This window comes from Lytechinus pictus, chromosome 12 (assembly GCF_037042905.1).
Source record: "Lytechinus pictus isolate F3 Inbred chromosome 12, Lp3.0, whole genome shotgun sequence".
Taxonomy (NCBI): Eukaryota; Metazoa; Echinodermata; class Echinoidea; order Temnopleuroida; family Toxopneustidae; genus Lytechinus; species Lytechinus pictus.
The window spans coordinates 17,442,180-17,465,176 of record NC_087256.1 but is presented as its reverse complement, the minus strand read 5'-3'; the positions used below and the strand labels follow the sequence as shown (position 1 = coordinate 17,465,176).

Genomic DNA, 22,997 nt, shown 5'->3' with positions numbered 1-22,997 from the left:
CCTTTTCATTTTCTTTCCTTTCATTTCCTCCTTTTATTTTCTTGATCGTGATTTTTTTTTATGGGGGGGTGGTTGAGATGAATGGATATCACTCTCTGTAGTGTCCAAGTTGGTAAAAGCCAAAATGCCAGTGAGTGCATAACATGAGTCATGGACATTCTATCTTCTCTTTTACCTTGACACTATAATTCCGGGGTAACTGATCACGATAAAATAAGGAGGAAGAAAAACTGTAATTATTTTTTTTACTCCAAATACCTTCTAGAATGTTCGTCAAGAAACCATATCAAGGGTAATATCTGGGTATTTTTGTGTGATATCTCTGCTTTGTAACCCACTAGTATTTGTTTTAATTAAAGTTGTGGAATTGTTCTGACATTACACTTACTTTAATTGGAATCAAAGAACATCGCAATAATGCAGCATAGTTACCATGTCTTTAGCAATGAGTGCAACATAACGCGGATAAATTTATTGCTGAAGAAAGGACGCCATGGCTGGGATTCGAACCCTGATCCTCTGATTTAATAGCGACAGTCAGAAACACTAGGCCATGTCGCATCGCCGCGAAGTTACACCAATTTGATAAATTGAAGAATTGTAATGCCGTAGCTTTTTCGGCTTTATCATACAGTTTTCATCTCGATTAAAATGAGTGAAAACGTCACGACCAATAAAATGTAATCGCATATTAGTCTTTGTATATAAATAGAAAAAAAATGACAAATGAAAATTCAACTAAACTTTCAAATGAATAATACACTTCATTGACTGTATTGAAAGCGTCTCAAAGGTTTGTTGAAAGCATTTGTTTATATATGAAGTGTATAAAGTATATTCAAAAGCTTCGGGTTTTGTCTATCATGTTAATGCGTATCATAAATGTTATCAATAGACAAAAAAGGTGGGTAGTTATTTCAATAAATCATGAACAACGGCAAATTAATTGAATTGTAATTAAAAGAAAATGTCTTGAAACAGAAATTAATTTAAAAAAATAAGATTTTCCAAAATTTTACCGACAGAACATTTATTTTGATCAAACGATCTTTGCCTATCGTTGCAGCTGGTTCCCGGTGTTTTAAAACATGCAGCGATTGATTGTCCCCGGCAACGCCTGCATGCTAAACATGCTAAACACTACCTTTCGGCTTGATTACATCGAGGAAAAGCATTACATGCATACTCCAAAATATCGTCGGTAAGTTGAATTAGTGCTGGAAAGGGGTATCAATTATTCAACTTTTGTACGTGATGAATCGGGGATTCTTCTTATTCTACGCTTATCCCGGGGGAATGGTCGCCTATAGCTGATAGGACAATGTCGTTTCCGCAGTAGGTGATCGGAATTGAGGATATATTTTGCGTTGGAGAAAGCGTGTTTCGCAAAGATTTCGGTGTTATCTTACTGAAAGGGCTCGGACGTCACGTGCGCTGGAATGAGCACACATGCTTTCATAAACGTGTACAGAAAAGGAGATAGAAAAGAACAAAATCTATGCTTTTGTTTCATAAAGAAATCATATTTTTATTCTATAATTTGGATGATAACACCCAGAATAGCATCAACTGCTTCCAACACCGATGACAATTCTAAAAAAATTACTAAAAAACTTTATATCATTTTCCTGGAAAAGGGCGAATGTTGGAAGAATTTGATATATGTGTTCGTTCATTCGTCCTTTTCCAAGAAAGCGTTATGGTGTGGTAGTTCGGATTCTGGCCCAGTTCGAATCTCACCGCGGCCTAACGTCCTTTGGCAAGGCGTCAATCCATACTTTGCCACTCTCCACCCGGGTATTGAATATAAGTACCCGCTAGGATGCAAAACATTGTAATTGTTATTATCCTGGTCATCGGCTCCTTGCATGCCTACATACAATGCATGCATTTTCTCCGCTCCCTGGGGAGCATTCCAACAAGAGTTTCAAGACTCACTTGCGAGGCATACTACATATTGGCTAATATGGGGATCAAGTGCTGCCATGAGAGTTCCATGAGGTACACATTTTATAATTTCTCCTCCTGGGTCGAGTGTGGTAAACGTGAATCAACGTCTTGCCAAATTTAGTGCTGAATTGGTATTCGAACCCCGTGTCAACTAAGCCCTGCACTAGATCACGACACCTATGCACGTGCCTGTTAGAATAACCGCTTGATTGGTTTGAATAGAAGTGTGACATGGATTCCAGTATAGGATTTCAATAGAGGACCGAGGATGAATAAGCGGAATCCAATACATTAAAATTGGTCGAAAGCTGAAAACACCTGTATTATCATATCATATGTACTGACTCCGCATACATGTAGGTATTTAAGCGCCCTAAGCTGAAGAGCCAAGGGAATTACTATTGTACTTCTGCGACGTCACGTTTTGTGAAGTCACATGGTGCACTCACGTGACGTTTACGGTCAAAATATTCGAACACACTGACAGTTCAATTCATGGCGAAGCACTGGGAAGGGGTGTTGTCAGGGCAGCGCTTAGAGAAGGAGACTGAGACTGCAGCTGCAGGCACCAGCAATGTGCATGTTATGACGTAACAATGAACAGACTGCATGAGCATGTTTTGCATCGAAAATCATATGAAAACAAATAAAAATTTAGGTGACATGTAAACCAAAGAAAGAATGTTTCTTCATTCGTGCAATGGATATAATACTTAATTCGGTGAAAATGAAATAATGATCCATTCAACTCGGCTACGCCTCGTTGAATGGATCATTTCATCTTTCACCTCATGAAGTATTCTGTCCATTGCACTCATAAACATTCATTATTTTTATACTATAAATCAGTAATTTTATGAATGAATAAGAAACAAATCATAAATACAAAAGAACGATGAATGAACAATGAAAAGATAAAAAAGAGTTCAACAAATTGACTCAATGATAAGTAACAAAATAAATAAATAAGTAAACAAATAAAATATATGAGTAAATTGAAAAAAAAATTATTGTATAATCATTATAAAGTAATAAATGGACAAGTGAATTTCTTTTAAAAATTAACGAGCACATAATTCATAGGACTAATCAGTTAAATACGGTAAAAACAGTAGGATTTAAATTGGAAATAGGTGTATCTCACTGATAAGCGAATGCTTGTACCACTCACTGATCGGGGGTCGGAGGATGACATATGATCACCTTTTAGGATTTTATTTTTATCTGTAAATTTTTTTTCTTTTGATGTTAATGATCTCTTACCCCCTTATTGTTGCTAGTTAGAAAAAATTGTGTTCCTATTTTCATAATTATTTGATCCAGTGGCGTACCTGGCGTCAAGAGGGTCGAAAATCTACCGACCACTAAAACATGTTCAATATTTTCTTTGCGACGTAAATAATGTTTGCAATAGTGAAAACTATTTACGAACTTCTTGCAACCTTGTTACGAAACCTGGTGAAATTACGAATTCGCTGCGTTTACAAGCATTTACTGCGCAATCAGATACCATGTTAAAAAGAATTTTTCCTCAGGCACTTGGAAATGTTGGATATTTCTTTATTTCTCTATCCATTGCATAAACCCGTCTCTTTTGGGGGTTGCTTTTAGATAAATTGATCTGTTTTTGTTCGTTATGAAATCAGACTTAAGGCTAACAAGCCCGGGGAATTCAACGTGATGCACTACCGCGTCACTGGACTTGTATAGCGTCCCGGTTTTTTTACGTTCACGGTTTTTTTTTTTACTTCTTAGTTTGTCGTCTGCAAAGTAATTCGTAGTTTCAAAATAATGTTATTGTATTTAAGAGTCACGTGAGAGACTTCAGCAAGACGAGGGAGGGGCGTAGGGGCTCCAGGGGCTTTCTCTTAAAACGACACACGAAAGCAAGCAGGTGATGCCGTGTCGTTTTATATAAGACATCTCAACAAAACAAAACAATTAACTATGCTATGAAATTGAGTGAAAGACTGCGCATGTAGGTACTCGATAAGTTTTTTAGAAGATATATAAATTCGCATATTGTAATATTATTTATTCCCCTCCCCTTTTTATTCAACTCTATTCAATTTTCTTATTTGTATATTTTTCCTTCCCCGTTCTTATAATTCATCATCTTTGATCTTCCTATTCTTTTCATCCTCCTATAACCATCTTTTCCTCCTTTTGTAATACTTCATGTTTTCTTGAATTCCTGGTTGTTGTTGTTGTTCTTCTTCTTCTTCTTCCTCCTCCTCCTCATTGTCCTCCTCTTTTTTTTATTCTTTGTCACTCTACTCTTGTTTCTTCTTTCTCCATGACTTTTTTCTCTTCCTCTCCTCCTCCTCTATCTCTTCCTTCTCTTCATCCTACTTCCATCTTTTTTTTACACGCCCCTGGATGAACTTCGTTCGATTACTGGGTTATATCACTGCATGAGCATACCATATCGTTTTCCGTCTGAGCCTGTGGTATTATAGCCCATACGTGTAATTTAGCGAATATAAAAGCATTATAATACTTGGGGTGAAACATTTTAGTGTCAGCAAGCATAAGGTACGTAAGCATATAGTTTTATCAAGGAGCTTTCAAAAAGCTCCTTGGTTTTATCGGTATCTGGGTCAAAACCTCGCTTCGGAATGGCAACAGGTAGGCTTACAGTGCATGCAACCAACCACGCATCATTCTTATAGTGTCTTGTTTATCTTCCTTCTACGTATCATTGGAGCATACCTATCCTGGCTTTTTAAGTCCTGAATAGATGAAAAATATTTTCTTTCCCAAATTGCATATATTCAGCGTCCTTAATGTCACGCAGTTCTTAATACTTTCGATATACTCTTGGAACTCTCTTCCCTTCTCTCTACCCCCCCCCCCCCCCCCCCGTTGTAAGTCATCCTACCTTATGGGTAGGAGGGGAAGACAATTCTTACTTTTTTGTACCCCCTTCCCCTGGCACACGGGGGCTCGAGTACTTGGCCCATCCCCTCAGATATACTCAGCGGCTACAAAATACGATGCATATTGTAAAAGAAGTGAAAGCAGTAAAATATAGAACATACATGCATCAGATAACTATACGTGAAGACTTGATACAATCTAAATGAGATATGAGAGTTGATTAGATTCAAAAGGCAAGGACGGCTTTTATCTAATACGGCCGTTCCGCCAAGGGAATGTATATGAGAAATTAAACATAAGTCCTTTGACTTTTCCATGGGTTAATCTGCTTAGGAATATCAATGATACACAAAAACAAGACAAGACGGCCGAATTATTGCATTCATGATCAACATCTGTATCATAATCAAGATGGCATTCATGTCCAAGATATAAATCGAGATAAATCTTCTGTGTTTTACTCAACGATCAAACTCCTCCGCTCAAGTTTGTTACGACGGGTCTTTAACTCCATATATAAATAATAATAAACAACTAATATACGTATATTCAAGCTATTAGTGTATTAGTCCCATACCCTGCAAAAACAAGTAACCGGAATTTTATTTTTATTTTTCTTCCCTTTGTTTTCTATTGGAATAAAGGTGATATACAAAAAACATATATATTTGTTAACTGCATCTTTTTGTAACTTAATTATGAAATAAGACATGTTTAACGCATATAGTTTGTGTATTCTTGTCATCGCTGGTTATTGCATTAATTTGTGTCTTTGTATCTCTGGGTTTTTTTAGAGAAAGGGGGGGGGGTGGACTTGAGTCCCAATAACTTTCACAAAAGTTATATTTTTGTTGCATCATTTCATTTTAGTTTTACTTGATAATTTGCGTCGAATATGCGGCAAAATCTTCCTGCTTTGACCTTTTCGTCGCTAGAAGTAGTGGGTTTTTTTCTTATAAAAAAGGGTGTGATTATCTTTGGTCCCTCGCATCATTCCCTTTGATTTTTGTGACGGGGATTTTGTCCCGTATACAACAGTCAGCCACATCAATTATTTTGCTCCATTCCCCCATTAACTTCTTTGATAGAGTTCATTTTCATTTCCGGGGATACATAATATATTCATAGCAGGAATATACTACTAATAACGACATATAGCTACATGAATATAGAATATTATGAATCATGCAAAACTATTCTAACACATTGTTTTCATGGTAACGAGAATCTATTTAAATATTCATTTTTACGTAAAATCGTAATCCCCCCTCATTGTTATAAATCCATCAGATATCCATTCTTGATCTTAAAAACTTTTTATGGAAGGAGCTTTGCGCTACACACAATCATGATAGAAATCATCGCAATGCTAATCAATATTTCCAAAACCCCAAAACTGTATACTGTAACTATAACTGGGTATAATAAAAACAACAATTGAAATACATTGATGTAATCTCGTTAACCTTGCATATCAAAACGAGGAAAAATCTCGTCCCCTATTCGTCCTCGGTTGAAGATACACCAGGGCACGGCAATCCAACTGTGAGATTGGATTTATTTAATAAGCAGTACGCTCGGGCGAAGTTCAAAAATCAAATCAAAACTAAATCTTTTATTAGATTTGAGGGATAAAAATATTTAGTGGTTGCCCTTTATTGATATTCAATCACAACAGATGTTCTTACGTTCACCTATTTACGAAAGAGAGCAATATCTGCGACACTGGACTAACATATTCAGTCCTCGTTATAATAAGGAAAAAAATGAAGAAAGAAAGTGTTATTGTATAGAATATTTAAAGTGGTGTGCATGCTCTATTTCCTTTTTTGGGGGGGTCGGGTCATTTTCCTCTGCATTCAAACTCAAATAAATTCTACAAAATGAGCACATGTAATTCACAAGAAATCATTTCAGCCAGATATAGAAATAAATAACTTAAGTGAACTTTGAAGATGCAACAAAAAGGTGAAATAAATATAATCCTATAATGATGGCTTATCCAACATTAATTGCAAAAGAAGGACTGTCATTAAAGGCAAAAAATATCATTACATCTGAAATGCATGTGACTTTGGTGTTATACTTTTATGAGATGATAACTCTTTTTTGCCGTTTCTTTATCTATTCATCTGCGTTTGTTTAATCAGAGCCCCGTGCACCTCTAAGAATATGGGGAAGCTTTCGTGTGTGAGTCTACTCGAGCTTCTAACTATCTCTATGTACCATGCTTATGGGGAATAAAAGCGAATGATAATTGTATGTCTTTATAGAAGTTCATTCAAACGTGAAAATTCAACGTTCTGTGAATAACCTGAATGCGATATTCAATCTTTAAAGACATGCTCGCTGAAGCTTAAGTACGCATATCCGCGTTTTGTGTGCGTACAAGTATGATCATTAAAGTCACTACTACATGTGATATGAGCAACAAATTCACTGCTGATGTAAACAAGTAAAAGAAGCAAAAAAAAATTACATCTGAAGATTGAAAATATGTGATGGCAATGTTGAGGACAAAGTGAAAAATAAATATGTAAATATCATAAAAGCTTTTCAGCAATAACAACCATGAGGATGATGAAGATAATGATGATATAATAAAACTGATATTAATGATGATAATGACAACATGAACATGATGAATCACAATAAAGATGATGATGAGGAGGAGGAGGAGGAGGAGGAAAAAGGATGTGTAGAAGGAAAATAACAAGAATGGTAATAAATAAGCAATAATCTTATTTCGGAATAGCAATTTGCATAATTAGCTTTTTTTTTTATCCCATTTCTTGCAATGTCTCTATTTATAGTGGAGCTGCTATTTTTCCAAAAGAAAAATGATGTCGGTTCGAGCGTTGCCAGAAACACAATAAAACCCATCGATGAGCCTTATGCCTTTATAATCACTTTTCAACTAAAAGCAAAAGTGAAAATAAATAAATAAATAGCGCGTGGTGCGGTAAAATCCTTCGTGGAAAACCACACGTTTGAATCCAATATCATCCCCCGTCTACTCAAAAAGTGAATAATTGCTATTCCTTTAGTTCAGCACGATTAGGTCCATTCTCAATAGCTTCTTATTGAGATGGAATTAAAATAAAACTGGGGCACACGAACTTATGGGGAATAAACAATACATACAACTCTTGTCTGTGTAATCGCATGGTGTAGTTTGCTTGAAAGTTATCATTATAACGATGCACTATACTTGCGCCAATGTATTGATCCAGTTCATAGTTGTCGAAACAGAATGCACCAAGAACTAATAAATCAATCCATGTACTTGTTTATTCTCGCAAAGTATCGCTTAGTACATGTAGTATTTATACTCTGCCAAAAATTCAGAATTCTTAAACAGTAATTTAGTAGGATAGTTGGTAGATAAACTTGTTGTAGTCGAATTAGAACTAGACCATGTTGGATGAGATTGACCAGAAAGTGGACTATTTGAGCTTAGAGTAATAGCTCCATGATTTGAGTGTAGACCAAACAACAGTTTACGGCAAGCAGTAGGAGCAGCAACCGATTAACCCTATAAGTATAGCATAGAAAACAACTAAAAAAAAAAGAATAAAGATCGTGCTATGTGATCGTTTCAAGTTTTTTTAACAAACATTTTGCCAGTCAGATTGATTCAGATTGCGATAGATCTATGACGGTTTAACGTCTTTATCCGAAGGACATGACCCAGTCTTCGTTGATGATGGGGGTCTAGATCATTTTCACGTTCACCTTATGTGTTGTTTAGGTAGATTAATGGTCACAACTCGTCACAATTCCCTGCCACAAAATAATTTGACTGTCGACAAGATTACCCTATTCACAAAGTAACCACCATCAACAATGACAACGACAACAACACCAAAAGAAGGAGAAGAAGGAGAAGAAAACAGAAAGAAAGAAAAGAAACAGAGAAAAATCGTCGACGCTTTCTCTATTATAATTATACCGTCAGAATTTAACATGTTAAATATAGGGTATAATAACAACCTCAGACAAACCGATAAACTTCCGAACAAAATTTGATGGAGCATCAGCTCACTAGACCCCCCCCCCCTCTCCCTTAAAAAATAAAATTTGACTTTATTCGAATTTATCCTGCAAAAGCAATAGAGACATGGTATTTTTTGTTTGGGCCTTGAGGCAAAATTTGTTCTTTTTTGAGAAACAAGTTAGCACCTCTCCAACACTGCGTCATCTATGTTAGATGTTGACGTAGTATTCTAGAATCTTGTTAAGTTTGATAATTGTTGGTACTCTATCATTGATCAACGTAAACAATATGTCATGTTGGATTATTAATTATCGCCCACAGTCTATTTCGCATATACACACTCTCTCCCCCCCCCTCTCTCTCTCTCTCTCTCTCTCTCTCTCTGTCTGTCATGGTATGTATGCCAGTATAGTATGTTGCTGTGTATCTATCTCCTTCTGCCACAATCTTTCTTCCTTTATCCTGCCTTTCTCATTTTCTCACTGTCTTTTTTCTCTCTATCTCTCTCCCTTTTATTCTCTCTCTCTGACACTTCCTCTCTCTACCCTTTCTTACTGTCTCCCCTTTCACTCATTCTCTCTTCTTCTTCCGTCTTTTTCTTTCCACATCTCTCTTTCAGGTTGTGTGTATGAGGATGTGTGGATGTGTGATATTCTAACGTTAATTATAATAGAGAGAGAGATCGAGGGATAGAGATTGGAAGGATGGATTCTTTATGGCATATAAAGTGAAGAACAGAACATATAACACTGTCGTCTGAAACAATCCTTAGAATCCTGTTTTAAAATCTTTTCCGCTGTGGACGTGACTTTTCGTCCATCGTCACGACTGTGTAAGAATCCACTCTCGTTCTCAATAGCGCCAGTATTTGATGAGCATCACGGTAGAGTCGACAAGACAAAATGGAATGAAAATGCCAGGGCACGCATCATCTCAAATTAGTTTGTTATCCAAACAGGCCATTGTCTGCATACAAATCATGTCATTATTGAATTAGCTTTTATACGCGGCCCGCCAGTATTACGCCTGCTTCAGGAAAGGATATATCGAACTTTGTGTATATCGATAGTTTTATGCATTCAGCCCCCAATAAGCCCACTTCACATGCTCGTGGTCTTTAATAGGAAGGATCTCGTGCAAGAGCATGCGTGCAAAGCCCTGCAAGGGATTATTGAGATCAACTTTTCGAATCATTAACGAAGTAATGATTAGCAGATTTAGGCATGATTGCTTTATTTTGCTCATACCCTGTGGCGTGTTAACTTGAGAATGGTGCCTTATTAAACAGATACAACATTATGAGTAAAATGAGAAAAAGAGGTCTTTCGCATCAAAGGAAGTTACTGGTCGGATTGTTTCATGGCTTCATGTTACATAATCAATAGCGGCTCTAATTAACTTTCCCATTTTCTTTTATACTCATTCGAGACTGTTGGACACTTTTTTATTATTATTAAATCATTTTTTTTTATTGAAGTTATTGCATTCTTTTTTAATCGAATGTCATTCAATCACTGATTTCTTTTTATACATTATGCAATATAACTTTTTTTTTGGTGAGGGGCTTTAATTTTTTTTAGCTCAAATTTAGTGATGCCGCAGTCACACAGGTCGTAATGACCGATCGTATGCAATTGGAAATAACGTAATATATTTTTGTCGGTCTGTATATTCGGTTTCGTTGGGCCTCGTCCTTCAAAGAGTTGCGATTGATCCGATCAACCACAACTATGGAAAACCAGCAACGTCAACATCTAAAATGCATGTTTGTTTCTTACTTCATTTCTAGATAAAATGATATCAATGTCTACTGTAAAGAACACATTGTCAACACATAGCATAGATGTAGTCAACAATTAGTAAAATGAAAATCCATATTTTATTGTTCGAAATAGAAATTTGAAACAGAAAAATTCCGAAAATTCATTTTTCCCAATTGATCGTGGGCCCGGCAGCCACTGTGCAGCGCCAGATCGCCGTTGCTCTATCTCTTAAGTCGTTGAACGCCAAACAGGGTAGCAACAACTCACAGTTACCACACTTTGAAAAAGATAGCCACTGTGTGCCATTCGATCCGCACAATGTAGCATTCATTTAAACACACTCTGCAAGAACTCCGGTGTTGATAAATCTACCACCAGGCCGGAATCTAATGTGTCCACATCAGAGAAGTGTTTACAACATCAGTTTGGTTTTGGTCTAACACCAGATACATCTAGGTGTTTATACAACACCTAGTAGTATTAAAACATCATCGGTTTGATTCCAAACTGGTGTTGTTTCAATATTTCTCTGGTGGGGACATAATGATTTCGGGCTGATAGTAAATCGACACCAGAGTTTTTACAGTGCAGTGTGTTCATATAACAATGTGACCACACTGCGTAGATAAAATTAAATCTGTGTCGAAGATAGCCATTGTGTGATATTCGTTCATCAAAGTGTGGCATTCATTCAGCGCGGTGTGTTCATAAAATTTCACAAAGTGACCACACTAGTGATTTTCATGTTGTGAAGAAGGAAGGCAATATTGTGTGCCATTGGTTCGACACAGAGTGTGGCATTCATTCAGCGCAGTGTGTTCATAAAGTTCCACAAAATGAAAATTTCATTCCGCCATCTTCATGTGCAAAAATACACATGATATAGGAAACTCTCGAATCAGAAAGCATTTTGATTCTTTCTCTCTCTCTAAAGAAACATTGAGAATAACACGAAGTATATTTCAAGCACATTCTGGCTATTTCGAGAGTTTCATTATGGGAGAAATATGATAAACCTACTAGGTCTTCTTCGTTATCACCCTTAACTCTGAACTCGTTTCCGCATTACCGACAATTATTTTTAACTCTAAACGGCATATCGGCATAAATATTCATCCGTTTTCTAAGCCACATCAATTCAAAATCACGGAACGCCCTTCGGGCGGAATAGAATCTTAAGTCAGTGTGACGATTGCTAAGTATCCATACCGTACATGCAAACAATCCACAAGGATTAGTGGTTCGCTAATATGAGACTAGATTCTAGTCTGTTTAAAATAATAAGGTCATATTAAGAAAAATAAGAACAAATGTTAAATATCGTGTTTCTTATCACCATTTCATTTGCGAAAAGCATGGGATTAAATTGATTCGTATCCATTCGGAATTAAGTAGCACAAGTAATGGTTTTCAATATTGAGGTTCCACTTTTTCTTAGGAAAAAATAATTCGTCAACAAAATTGTTGTACAAACTCTATCGAATTCCTTGTCATTTTTCATGCAAAAATTCATCATCAAACTCGTTTGATTCATCTGGTCTCTGATAAAAAATTGTGATCTATTGTTTTTTATTTTCAAATTATTTTCAGAGAAAATAAAAGTAGCAAAAATTACATAAACTTGAAAAAAAGCCTTGATCTGAAATTTGTTCTCTTCAACAATCCCAGACCAGATAAGTCTTGGGTTCGGATTGCGATATATAACAAACTCCGTCAAAAATTAATAAATCCAAACCGCAGTTTCGTCTTGGACTCTGGACAAACCACATATTTGCATTTTTCCGTCAGCTCCGATACTTAGGACGAAACTACGATTCCACTTCACCAATTTTCGCCAAAGAACTCCCAGCTGTTCTTTGTCGTATGACGGGCATTTTTAACATATTTACTGTGTTCTCGAATTCGTTTCCGTTGCAGTTGGGACAAATCACTATTTCATAGGCATTTCTTTTAACATTTTCGAGCATGACAATAAAAAAAATTGAAACAATGGAGTAACAAGAAAAATCAAGCACATTTCAAGAATTTTTTTTTTAGAAATGGGAGAATTATCTTCGAATCGGTCTTCTTAGCTAAAGTGCATGGCCTCTTCATGTCAGATTTGCGTTCACCTTCATCCATGGAACTCTTTCCAATTTTCGCTCAAGTACCTTTTTACAAACTTTCTAAAACTGAGTGGAGCTCACTGAAGCGGAAACTTTGGTCGACATTGTTTGCTCAAGGAGACATACCAATAATGATATTGAAAAAGCATTACAAATGTTATATCTTATATGATTTATTTTCAAAGCGTAAACCTGTTTTTATACACACTGTATAATTATTCGACATGCTCTCTTCTTTGTATTGTGAGTCTATTCATATAGACGCCGTAATGAATGTATTGTGTTTTTATCAATATAATTGCCTTATGCTATTGTTTATTGTATCTCTGTACGTAACACACAATGGCATACCAGTGTTAAGTGCAAGATCTGTATCAATGGACGTATCTGCCCATGTTCCTCCATCTTATTAGGATAATTAGCTAATTCGACAAAATATGTCGAGACATCGCCTGCGAGTGCCAGAAATAGATGTAACGCCTCTCTCCTTAAAAAAAACTAAGCCTGAATGCCCATCATTAATATTTCAGATTTTGATTGGCATGAGAGGGGATATCGTAAGGGGACTGCTTGGTTTCAGGGTAATCAGTCTATGAAGAGTGGTGATAAATTTATGATAATCCACCCCTTATATGATTCTGTGGATTGTGTATGACGGAGATAGTTGATCTACAGGTAGAAAGTAACTATGTGTGTAAATTTTGAGTAAATATCTGGTGAATTCACCATTTTCACCACTAAACATCTGTTTAGGCCGTTATTATGATAAACTGAAATTGCTTTTGATTGTGGGATACACAAAACTCATTTGATAACCATCCATGTTTTTATTATCATTCCTTTGTGACGTTCTAACATAATATACTGAGAGCTCTAGCTCTGTTATGTCATCTGACATTAAGATTTTGTTACCAAATGTAATACATTTCTTCTTCTTCTTCTACTACTTCTTCTTCTTCTTCTCCTTCTTCTTCTTCTTCTTCTTCTCCTTCTTCTTCTTCTTCTACTTCTTTTCCTTCTTCTTCTTCTCTCTCTCTGCCTATTCCTTTATTTCCCCTATACAGTTATAGTCCTATTCGCCGGCGGCAAATCCCTCTTAGATGGCGACCAGCAGACCTTCCTCTTGGCCGCCCGCCAACTCGGCATGACGGGAGAGGACGGGTACGTTTTCATCGTTATCGAACCTTTTCCCGATCCAGGCTTTGCGTTGCCATGGCAGCCCCTCCACAGCCCCTACGCCAACGAGACGGTAGAAGGAGATGTTACCCCGGAGGAAGCCTTGAAGGAAGCTTACCGGACAGTCTTGATGATCACTATGAGGTAAGCGATATAAAGTGGTTTACCTGAGGCGAGTCCATATTTAAAGGTCAAGTCCACCCCTGCAAAAAAAGGTGATTTCCAAATTCGATATTTTCATTTAACTCCATATACGTAGATACAAATCAGACAAGCGTGACGCTAGAAATTGTATCAGTATAAGGGGGCCAGTTTCATAAACAGTCATTTTTGGGGGCCACCTTGCCATTACAACATATATCATGGTAACAGGGCTCAGAAGCTATAAGGCTTCTTGAAATGGGCCCCTGATGTAAAATACAAGAAAGTTATGACATATCTTGGCCCCGTCTTACGAAAAGGTTACGATTAATCCTATCCATCTCAATTGTATGGAATCCATCCATACCTTTTTTTTCTACAGGTAATTTGCACAATCTGACCTGTGATGTGAAGATTGTTTTTAATATCAAACAATAATTCACCGTTTCATCATAATTTTTGTTTACATCCGATTTTGATACATTCAGTGTTCTGCAAGCTTGATTTTCCTTTTTTATGCAATCAACCCTTTAACTGGGATGAAAACGGTCTTTAAAGTCACATTTTAGAAGACGTGAAGAAACTAATGCATGACCTTAGGAAGCGGAGTTGCTGGGGGTGTTATTCATCATAGGCAGCTCCCCTGGAAATCAAGGAGGTATGCAAAAAGGATGAATTTGATAAAAACCACCTTCATTTTGTCGTGAAAATCAGCATCCTATATTCAGAAATCGTTCACAGGGCCCTGAAATAATGTCGGAAAAGAAAATTATTTTAACTTGATGTAAATTGTTTTCATGATATAGATATACATATTCTGATATATCAAGCAGCTTAAGCAATAAGAAAAATTGCTGAAACCCGGTAGTGTTTGAAAAAGTTGTAAATCGCCATGGACACAATACATGGGAGAAAGAACAGATCTGTAAACAATTTATTTAACTAAAACCCAACATCGACGTGACAACAGAATCGATGCGACGGTATGACTTTGACCAATATTGAGCAATATTTTCTTTACACTATAATTTAGTCAACTGTTCTTGATAATGTGTAAGTATGACTTTACAGTTTTTGGCAAAATTCTAATGAACAACGTGTTGCCAAACGAAATTTACCTAATGACTTCAAAAGAATCTAGCTTTAGATATCGGGTAGAAACGACGGTGAAGTTAGTAGAGTCTGTTGTATAAAACATGGATATCTCAGTTGTCTCTTGTTACTGAGGTGAAGTATAAATGGTGTCTTCGAAGGATTTATTTGATTTTAACTTGAAATGCCAAACGCCTATGAAGCCTCCGCATCGCGTGGCGCCACGTATATTATGCCTTAGTCACATCCGTCAAACTGACTCCAGCCCGATCACATCTATTACGATATGTCCAATGACATTCCTTCGATCGGTATGGAGTTGGATATGTTGGTGTGACTGATAGGAGTACCCTCAATTTATTGTTATGAAAGCTGTAAGAGTCTAATCGTCGTCATCATCATCTTGGGAATTGCAGTATCGAATGTCTGTGCGTAATCGACGATATAGTTCACGGAAAAATGGCGCAGAGCAAGATTCTACCTTGGCTTGAACAATGGAAGACAATCTGGATTGGGTATTAATGCCGGATCATTATTGATAATGATATGACATGATAATTAAATATAAAGTGCGTAGCTCGTTTGAATAGAATCAGCTCATGTCTAAAACTAAGTAACCCCTGTTTCTTTACTCACTGTGTGTGTTTGAATTTCAACCGACGTGTATCAATCGGATATGATTATTTACGTCTGGTACCGACATTTAACCTCACCATCCGCAGGACGTGACCAGAGACCCGTTTCATAAAACTTTTGCCATAAACTTTTGTTTATTTGCCAGAGTTGTTTAATGGCAAAAGTTTTATGCAACGGGTCCCAGGATTCGAAGAACTTAATCAATTTTAACTTCCCCAATGTATATAGCTTGGATAAAGCCCCTTTCACAATTGACGTACGACCACTTGCGACCTTTTGGTCGTGCGACAGGCTGCAACAGGCATCAATCGCCAGTCATCTCATAATATCACACAGAGGCTTTCACAGTTGCAACAGCTGTCGTACAACAAAAACAACCAGTAAAACCCGTTGCACGAGTAAGTCGCTTATGATCCTATTGTGCTCGTGCGATCACACGCGAGTGTTGCACGAGGGATTGCGAGGGGAACGGTCGCACACAACGGTAGTGCAATGTTGTAAGCCGTTGCGATCGGTCTTGCAACAGTCTTATGGCCCATCATATTATCGCACCCAGTCGCAAGACAGGTCTCTGTACATGTAGGTCGCTAGCACATGTGCAAGTGTTGTACGACCTCCAGTCGAGTAAATGCGACTACTTAGTTGTGCCACCTGTCGCACCAAGTCGTGCAACGTTGAACAACACTCCCACGAAGATCGCCCGACCGATGGTACGACCCCGGATACGAGCTGATGCGAGTGAATCGGTCGTATTTGATCGCGTTCGGATTTTGAACATGTTCAAAGTTCAGATGTGACCAGTCACGACCACCTTGAGTTCGTGCGACCGTCTACAACGACTGCGAGTGCTCGCAAGTCACAAAGAGATCGATCGTGCAACAGCAGGAAAAAACTGTTGCAGGCGGTCGTAAACTGGTCGGATGTCAATTGTGAAAGGGGTTATACGGTCGCATACATGCGAATGCAACGGTAGTGGAATGTTGTAAGCCGTAATTTCGATCGGTCTTGCAACAGTCTTATATTATCGCAACCAGTCGCAAGACTGGTCTCTGTAGGTATCTAGCGCATGTGCAAGTGTTGTACGACCTCCAGTCGACTAAATGCGACTATACGTAGTTGTGTCACCTCTCGCACCAAGTCGTACAACGTTGAACAACACTCACACGATGATCGCCCGACCGATGGTACGACCTGATGCGAGTAAATCAATCGTATTTGATCGCGTTTGGATTTTGAACATGTTCAAATTCAGATGCGACCAGTCACGACCACCTCCGACCACCTCAAATTCGTGCGTTCGTCTACAACCACTGCGAGTGCTCGCAAGACACCAAGAGATCGATCGTGCAACAACAAGAAAAAACTGTTGCAGACGGTCGTAAACAGGTCGTACGTCAATTGTGAAAGGGGCTTAACAGACGCACGCCACAACGCCCGGCATGCTGTTTGACTCTGTAGTCTTGTATCACAAGCCCCCTTTAAAGATTACAAATAATTTGCACTTTCTTCACAACACTAACACCACAAAAACATTTTTCCAACGAATAAAGAAGTACTATATTCCGATTTCGATAGTGATCAAGGGATCGTTATTTTTTAACAAAACTTCCCTATGACACTAATTTTTCAACTGTTTTGTGAAAATGTATCAGTATCAAGACTTCCATTAAGCACATTAGCCTTTATGTCGGCAGATTCATAATTAAGCTCCGTGGGTGGCAGCTAGCATTTAATGTGTATATCCAATATTCAACAGTCAACCATTAATTCCTGAGTAGACAAATTACTAAAAGCAAAAAAAAAAATGTTGGTATGAATAATTTAGTTATTACCATGGTTACTATTTTTGTATTTTCGTTCCATTGAAATAAATTGATTTTCAATGTGTTTTTCAGCCAGACAAATCATCTCCTCCTTACCTCTTCTCTCGTGACGGTTACGTGAATTGTGCACATTCTATTTGCACTATTATCGAATGAATCGAAAACAAAAAGGTTAAAGGCCAATCCCACCCCCAAAGAAAAAAAACATTGTTATTAAGAAAAAGAAAAAAAAATCAAACCAGCATAACATTGATAGTTTCACCAATATCGGATGTAAAAAAAAAAAAAACTTATATGCACACCTTGGTCGGTATGCAAATGAAAGGACCGATGACGTCACCCATTCACTCACTCTTTCTTCTATATTTTATTATAAAGATTATGAAATCACTCGTAATGTAAGGCAAGGTTTGAATCCACGCTGAAAAGGACATTGCCCTTGATGGAACCTACATTCATTGACTTCCTCCCTCTACCGAAACTGAAATATTATACAGTCTAATAATTGATATAACGAAATACAAAATAAACAGTGAGTGTGTGACCTCATAGGCTCTCTCATTCCTTTGAGATATTGTGCATAATAATTGTTCTGTGAAAATAAGGGAAGCTGTATCAACCTCTCTTATTTTATAGTTTTGACGAAATTTTTAGAATTATACTTGTTTGAATTTTCTCTTTGATTTCAACCAACCTCTCCTGTGTTGAACTTTATCTTTTATAAGGTGGTTATAGGCATATAACCTGGTCGAGGGTAATGTGTGGAAAGAATTGATTATTGCAATATTGTCCAAAAAAATATCCGTTCAGTCAGTTTCCCATAATAAGAGCATTTTCAGAAACTAAAGAGGAACGTCTCAAATAATCTGGAAATGTGTTTTCCCGAGGGATTCAGAAACGGGGCTATCGGTGCTTTGATTACAGTATATCTCATATATTCTGGAATATCCAAATCCTCCCATTAGCAATTTTAGGTTCACATTTGGAAGACAATCTGGATTGGGTATTATTGCAGGGTCATTCTTGATAATGATATGACATGATAATTAAAGATAAAGTGCGTAGATCGTTTGAATAGAATCAGCTCATGTCCAAAACTAAGTAACCCCGCATGCCATGTTTCTTTACTCACTGTGTGTGTTTGAATTTCAACCGACGTGTATCAATCGGATATGATTATTTACGTCTGGTACCAACATTTAACCTCACCATCCGCAAGACGTGACCAGGGGCCCGTTGCGTAAAACTTTTACCATAAGTTTTTTTTTTATTTGCCAGAGTTTTTTATGGCAAAAGTTTTATGCAACGGGTCCCAGCGTTCGAAAATCTGAAGCGATTTGTAACTTCCCCATTGTATAGCTTGGATAACAGACGCACGCCACAACGCCCGGCATGATTTTTGACACTGCAGTCTTATATCACAAGCCCCCTTTAAAGATTACAAATAATTTGCACTTTCTTCACAACACTAACACCACAAAACATTTTGCCAACGAATAAAGAAGAACTATATTCCGATTTCGATAGTGATCAAGGGATCGTTATTTTTTAACAAAAATTCCCTATGACACTAATTTTTCAACTGTTTTGTGAAAATGTATCAGTATCAAGACTTCCATTAAGCACATTAGCCTTTATGTCGGCAGATTCATAATTAAGCTCCGTGGGTGGCAGCTAGCATTTAATGTGTATATCCAATATTCAACAGTCAACCATTAATTCCTGAGTAGACAAATTACTAAAAGGAAACAAAAAAAATATTGGTATGAATAATTTAGTTATTACCATGGTTACTATTTTTTTTTTCGTTCCATTAAAATAAATTGATTTTCAATGTGTTTTTCGGCCAGACAAATCATCTCCTCCTTGCCTCTTCTCTCGTGACGGTTTCGTGAATTGTGCACATTCTATTTGCACTATCATCGAATGAATCGAAAACAGAAAGGTTAAAGGCCAATCCCACCCCCCCCCCCCAAAAAAAAAAAAAGAATCCACGCTCAAAAGGACATTGCCCTTGATGGAACCTATACATTCATTGACTTCCTCCTAGCTCTATACCGGCACTGAAATATTATACAGTCTAATAATTGATATAACAAAATACAAAAGAAATAGTGAGTGTGTGACCTATTATGCTCTCTCATTCCATTGAGATTTTGTGCATAATAATTGTTCTGTGAAAATAAGGGATGCTGTATCAACCTCTCTTATTTTATAGTTTTGACGAAATTTTTAGTATTATACTTATTGAATTTTCTCTTTGATTTCAATCAACCTCTCCTGTGTTGAACTTTATCTTTTATAAGGTAATTATAGGCATATAACCTGGTCGAGGGTAATGTGTGGAAAGAATTGATTATTGCAATATTGTCCCAAAAATATATGTTCAGTCAGTTTCCCATAATAAGAGCATTTTCAGAAACTAAAGAGGAACGTCTCAAATAATCTGGAAATGTGTTTTCCCGAGTGATTCAGAAACGGGGCTATCGGTGCTTTGATTAAAGTATATCTCCTATATTCTGGAATATCCAAATCCTCCCATTAGCAATTTTAGGTTCACATTTGTAATGGTGTCTGCTGGCTTGAGATGTATTAATAGAATTATCACAAAGTAAGGTGGCAACTTAAAAGGAATTACCGATCTACTGTGGCAGTGTAGGTGTTTGGTGGAAGTCGACGAAAGGCGGAGGTATTGGATGTAAAAACCGGGGTGACAGGAATTTTGTTTACACACCTGAGAGGTAATATTCAGATTAACGGGTGTCTCATTTTTCTCAAATTGTTTTTAAGATTCTATTTTCAATTTCTTTTCCTCATCACAATGTCTTTCCATTAACCACCCCTCTTTGAATCTCTCTTCCTCTTTTCTCATTTTGCCATTTATCCAGCCCCCCCCCCCCTCTATCCCCCTCTCTCTCTCTCTCTCTCTCCCTCTCTCTGGCCCTCTTTCTTCTTTTCTCCCCATCTCTAGTTCTCCGTGTCCGCTTTCTCTCTTTCTCATTTTTCTTTCCCTCTTCTCACATTTTCAATCAATAATTTCTCAGCTTGAACAGTACGTATACATTTCTTTGATTTTGTTCAATGGTGAGTTGCAATATATGCTTGATCATCCAACGTTATTTGTTCATTCAAAACGTATTTCTACTCTTTATCGCACCTTTTCTCTGACCTTTCTATTATTTATTTATCATTCTATTTGCTACAGTTTGCCCGACGATGGTCGTCTTGATGACCTCATGAATGACGTCACAGATATAATGATGCAACCTCCATATAACATTGAATCACCAAAGGTCAGTGCACGAAAATAATCCCTTCTTAAAAATAAGAAAGTCAAGTTTAGACGTCTATCATGATTATGTCTCAATCCAAAAAAATATCCAACAAGACGTAAAGTTATGATTGTTTTACATGACTGTAATGCGCAAGAAACTGACAGAAAGCATTTTCACCTTCACTTTAATATGAAAATTAAATGAAATAAGGAGTTAAGGCAGCGATATAAGCGGAAATGTTGTGTTTGTTAACTCGACGCGACAGACTCCATAATCAGATTTTGTTATCGTTAATGAATTGTTAGAGAATGGAAAACGGGTCGAACTTTCCAAAGATATTATATTCTATAAGTACATCTTTATCAGATTATCCCTCGTTTCATTCTTCACTTTTATAAAGATGAGGGGTTTTATATTCATAGAAATTAGTTTGACAGCAAAGTGAAAATCTCTATCTAAGTAGTATTAATGAAATTTATGTTTTTCTTGAATAAGCGTCAGTGTTGTTCAGAGTTTTATAAAGTTAATGAGATTCACTTATTTACTACAAACCTTTTGTGTCTTTTAACATTGTTCAAACGTTATTCACAATTTGATGATTCCAATTAAAGCAGATTAATTAGTTTATTTTCAGAATTACTTTCAAGTTAAGCTTATTTCTCTTTAGAAGTTGTTTGAGTGAGAGTTTCTACTTCCTATTAGATTAATAGTAAGAAAATAAAATTACTGTTAACGATTTACTTATCCATGCCTGTTAAGTAAGTGGAAGGGTACTTCTTTCACCGGCGTACAGATGGGTGACTGGGGTGGGCTCTTGCCCCCCCCCCCCCTGAATTTTTCACGACAAAAAAAATGAGAAAAGGAAAGAAAATGAAAAAGGGAAGGATGTGATATGATATCATTTTCTGAATATTATGTCAAAATGTATCACAAAATTAGATTTTTATAATAAAAATGTCGAAACTTTTGCTCGATCGCTTCGCTCCCCGCCCCAATTTTTATACATTTTACGCAATATGCCCTGTCTAGCCCTTTCAATTTTTTGGCTCATTACGCCACTGATTCCTTTTCACCCCCTTTCCTCGATTCCATTTTCCCCTCACTTTTTTCCTCTCTCTACTTTATATCTTATTTTCTCCAGTTTATATTCTTTCTTTCAATAAATTTCACCCTGTCCCCTCCCAATGTTTTTATCTAATGGAGAAGTATAACGATGTTTGAACTCACCCATCGTTCATATCGTCTTTCATCTCTCGCCTTATCCGTTTCTAATTCCCCTCAAGGGCGACATCGGTGAATGTTGATGGTAGGGGAGGGGTAAATTATTTTTCTCCCAGAAAGAAAAAATGAGAATGTATATTTTCCACCACACTCTCTTCCAAATGCTCGCCTTTCTTTCCCCCTTTTGTATGATCTTTTCTTTATTTTTAATAATAATAATCCGAAAAATCGCAGGAGCGGTCGTGTGGGGGGGGGGGGCAATTATTGCCCCTTTTTCCCCTCGCCAACGTATGCTCCGCTTATCTTATTCATACCACGTGTAGTTTTATTTTCACTTCTTTTCGCCATCCTTCAGGTGTTGATTACCAGTCTAATAATATTAATTACCTAGTCAGAGAATGAGCGCATCAATTTTGACAATTATTATCTCCCATATTTGGGATACTGCTTGCCGAGAAGGACGCACAACAATCAAAACCGGAAAAAATACATCGAACATTGATAGTAATGTTTTTCCATACACAATACGCCAAAGCACATTGCCTAATCCACCGTTTCCTATAATAAAAGCTTGATAGCTTGATACCTTAATTAGATCTTGTTAGTATGCTGAGGAAGCCTTGAGCTCCTTGCTTTTGATTAGTTATTACGCTTCAAAATACATCTCTTGTAGCAGATTACATTACATGATTAAGGTATTGAAGTCCATGAACATGATGATGTAATCAAATGCCGCAAATAAGATACACCAAGAAAGTAGGGCACATTAGCGAGCACTACAACTTCCTTGATGTTCTTAATTCCCATTATTAGATACGTAGATTGAAAAAATAGATAACATATCATCACTAACTCCTTATTAGATGATTTTACGATATTTAAGTTTCTTCCCCATATGATTGTACTATTTTTTCCAATAAATATCTATGGATTTTCAC

At 37.0% G+C, this 22,997-nt stretch overlaps 1 protein-coding gene across 1 annotated transcript in view; it reads left to right on the top strand.

Annotated features, from left to right (window-relative positions):
- LOC129273619 (atrial natriuretic peptide receptor 1-like) overlaps positions 1–22,997 on the top strand; it is a 79,406-nt gene that overhangs the window by 29,908 nt on the left and 26,501 nt on the right. The window contains exons 2-3 of the mRNA XM_054910684.2: positions 13,760–14,015; positions 20,769–20,856. Of these exons, the coding sequence (XP_054766659.2) occupies positions 13,760–14,015; positions 20,769–20,856 (344 nt within the window). The remainder of the gene's footprint in view (positions 1–13,759; positions 14,016–20,768; positions 20,857–22,997) is intronic.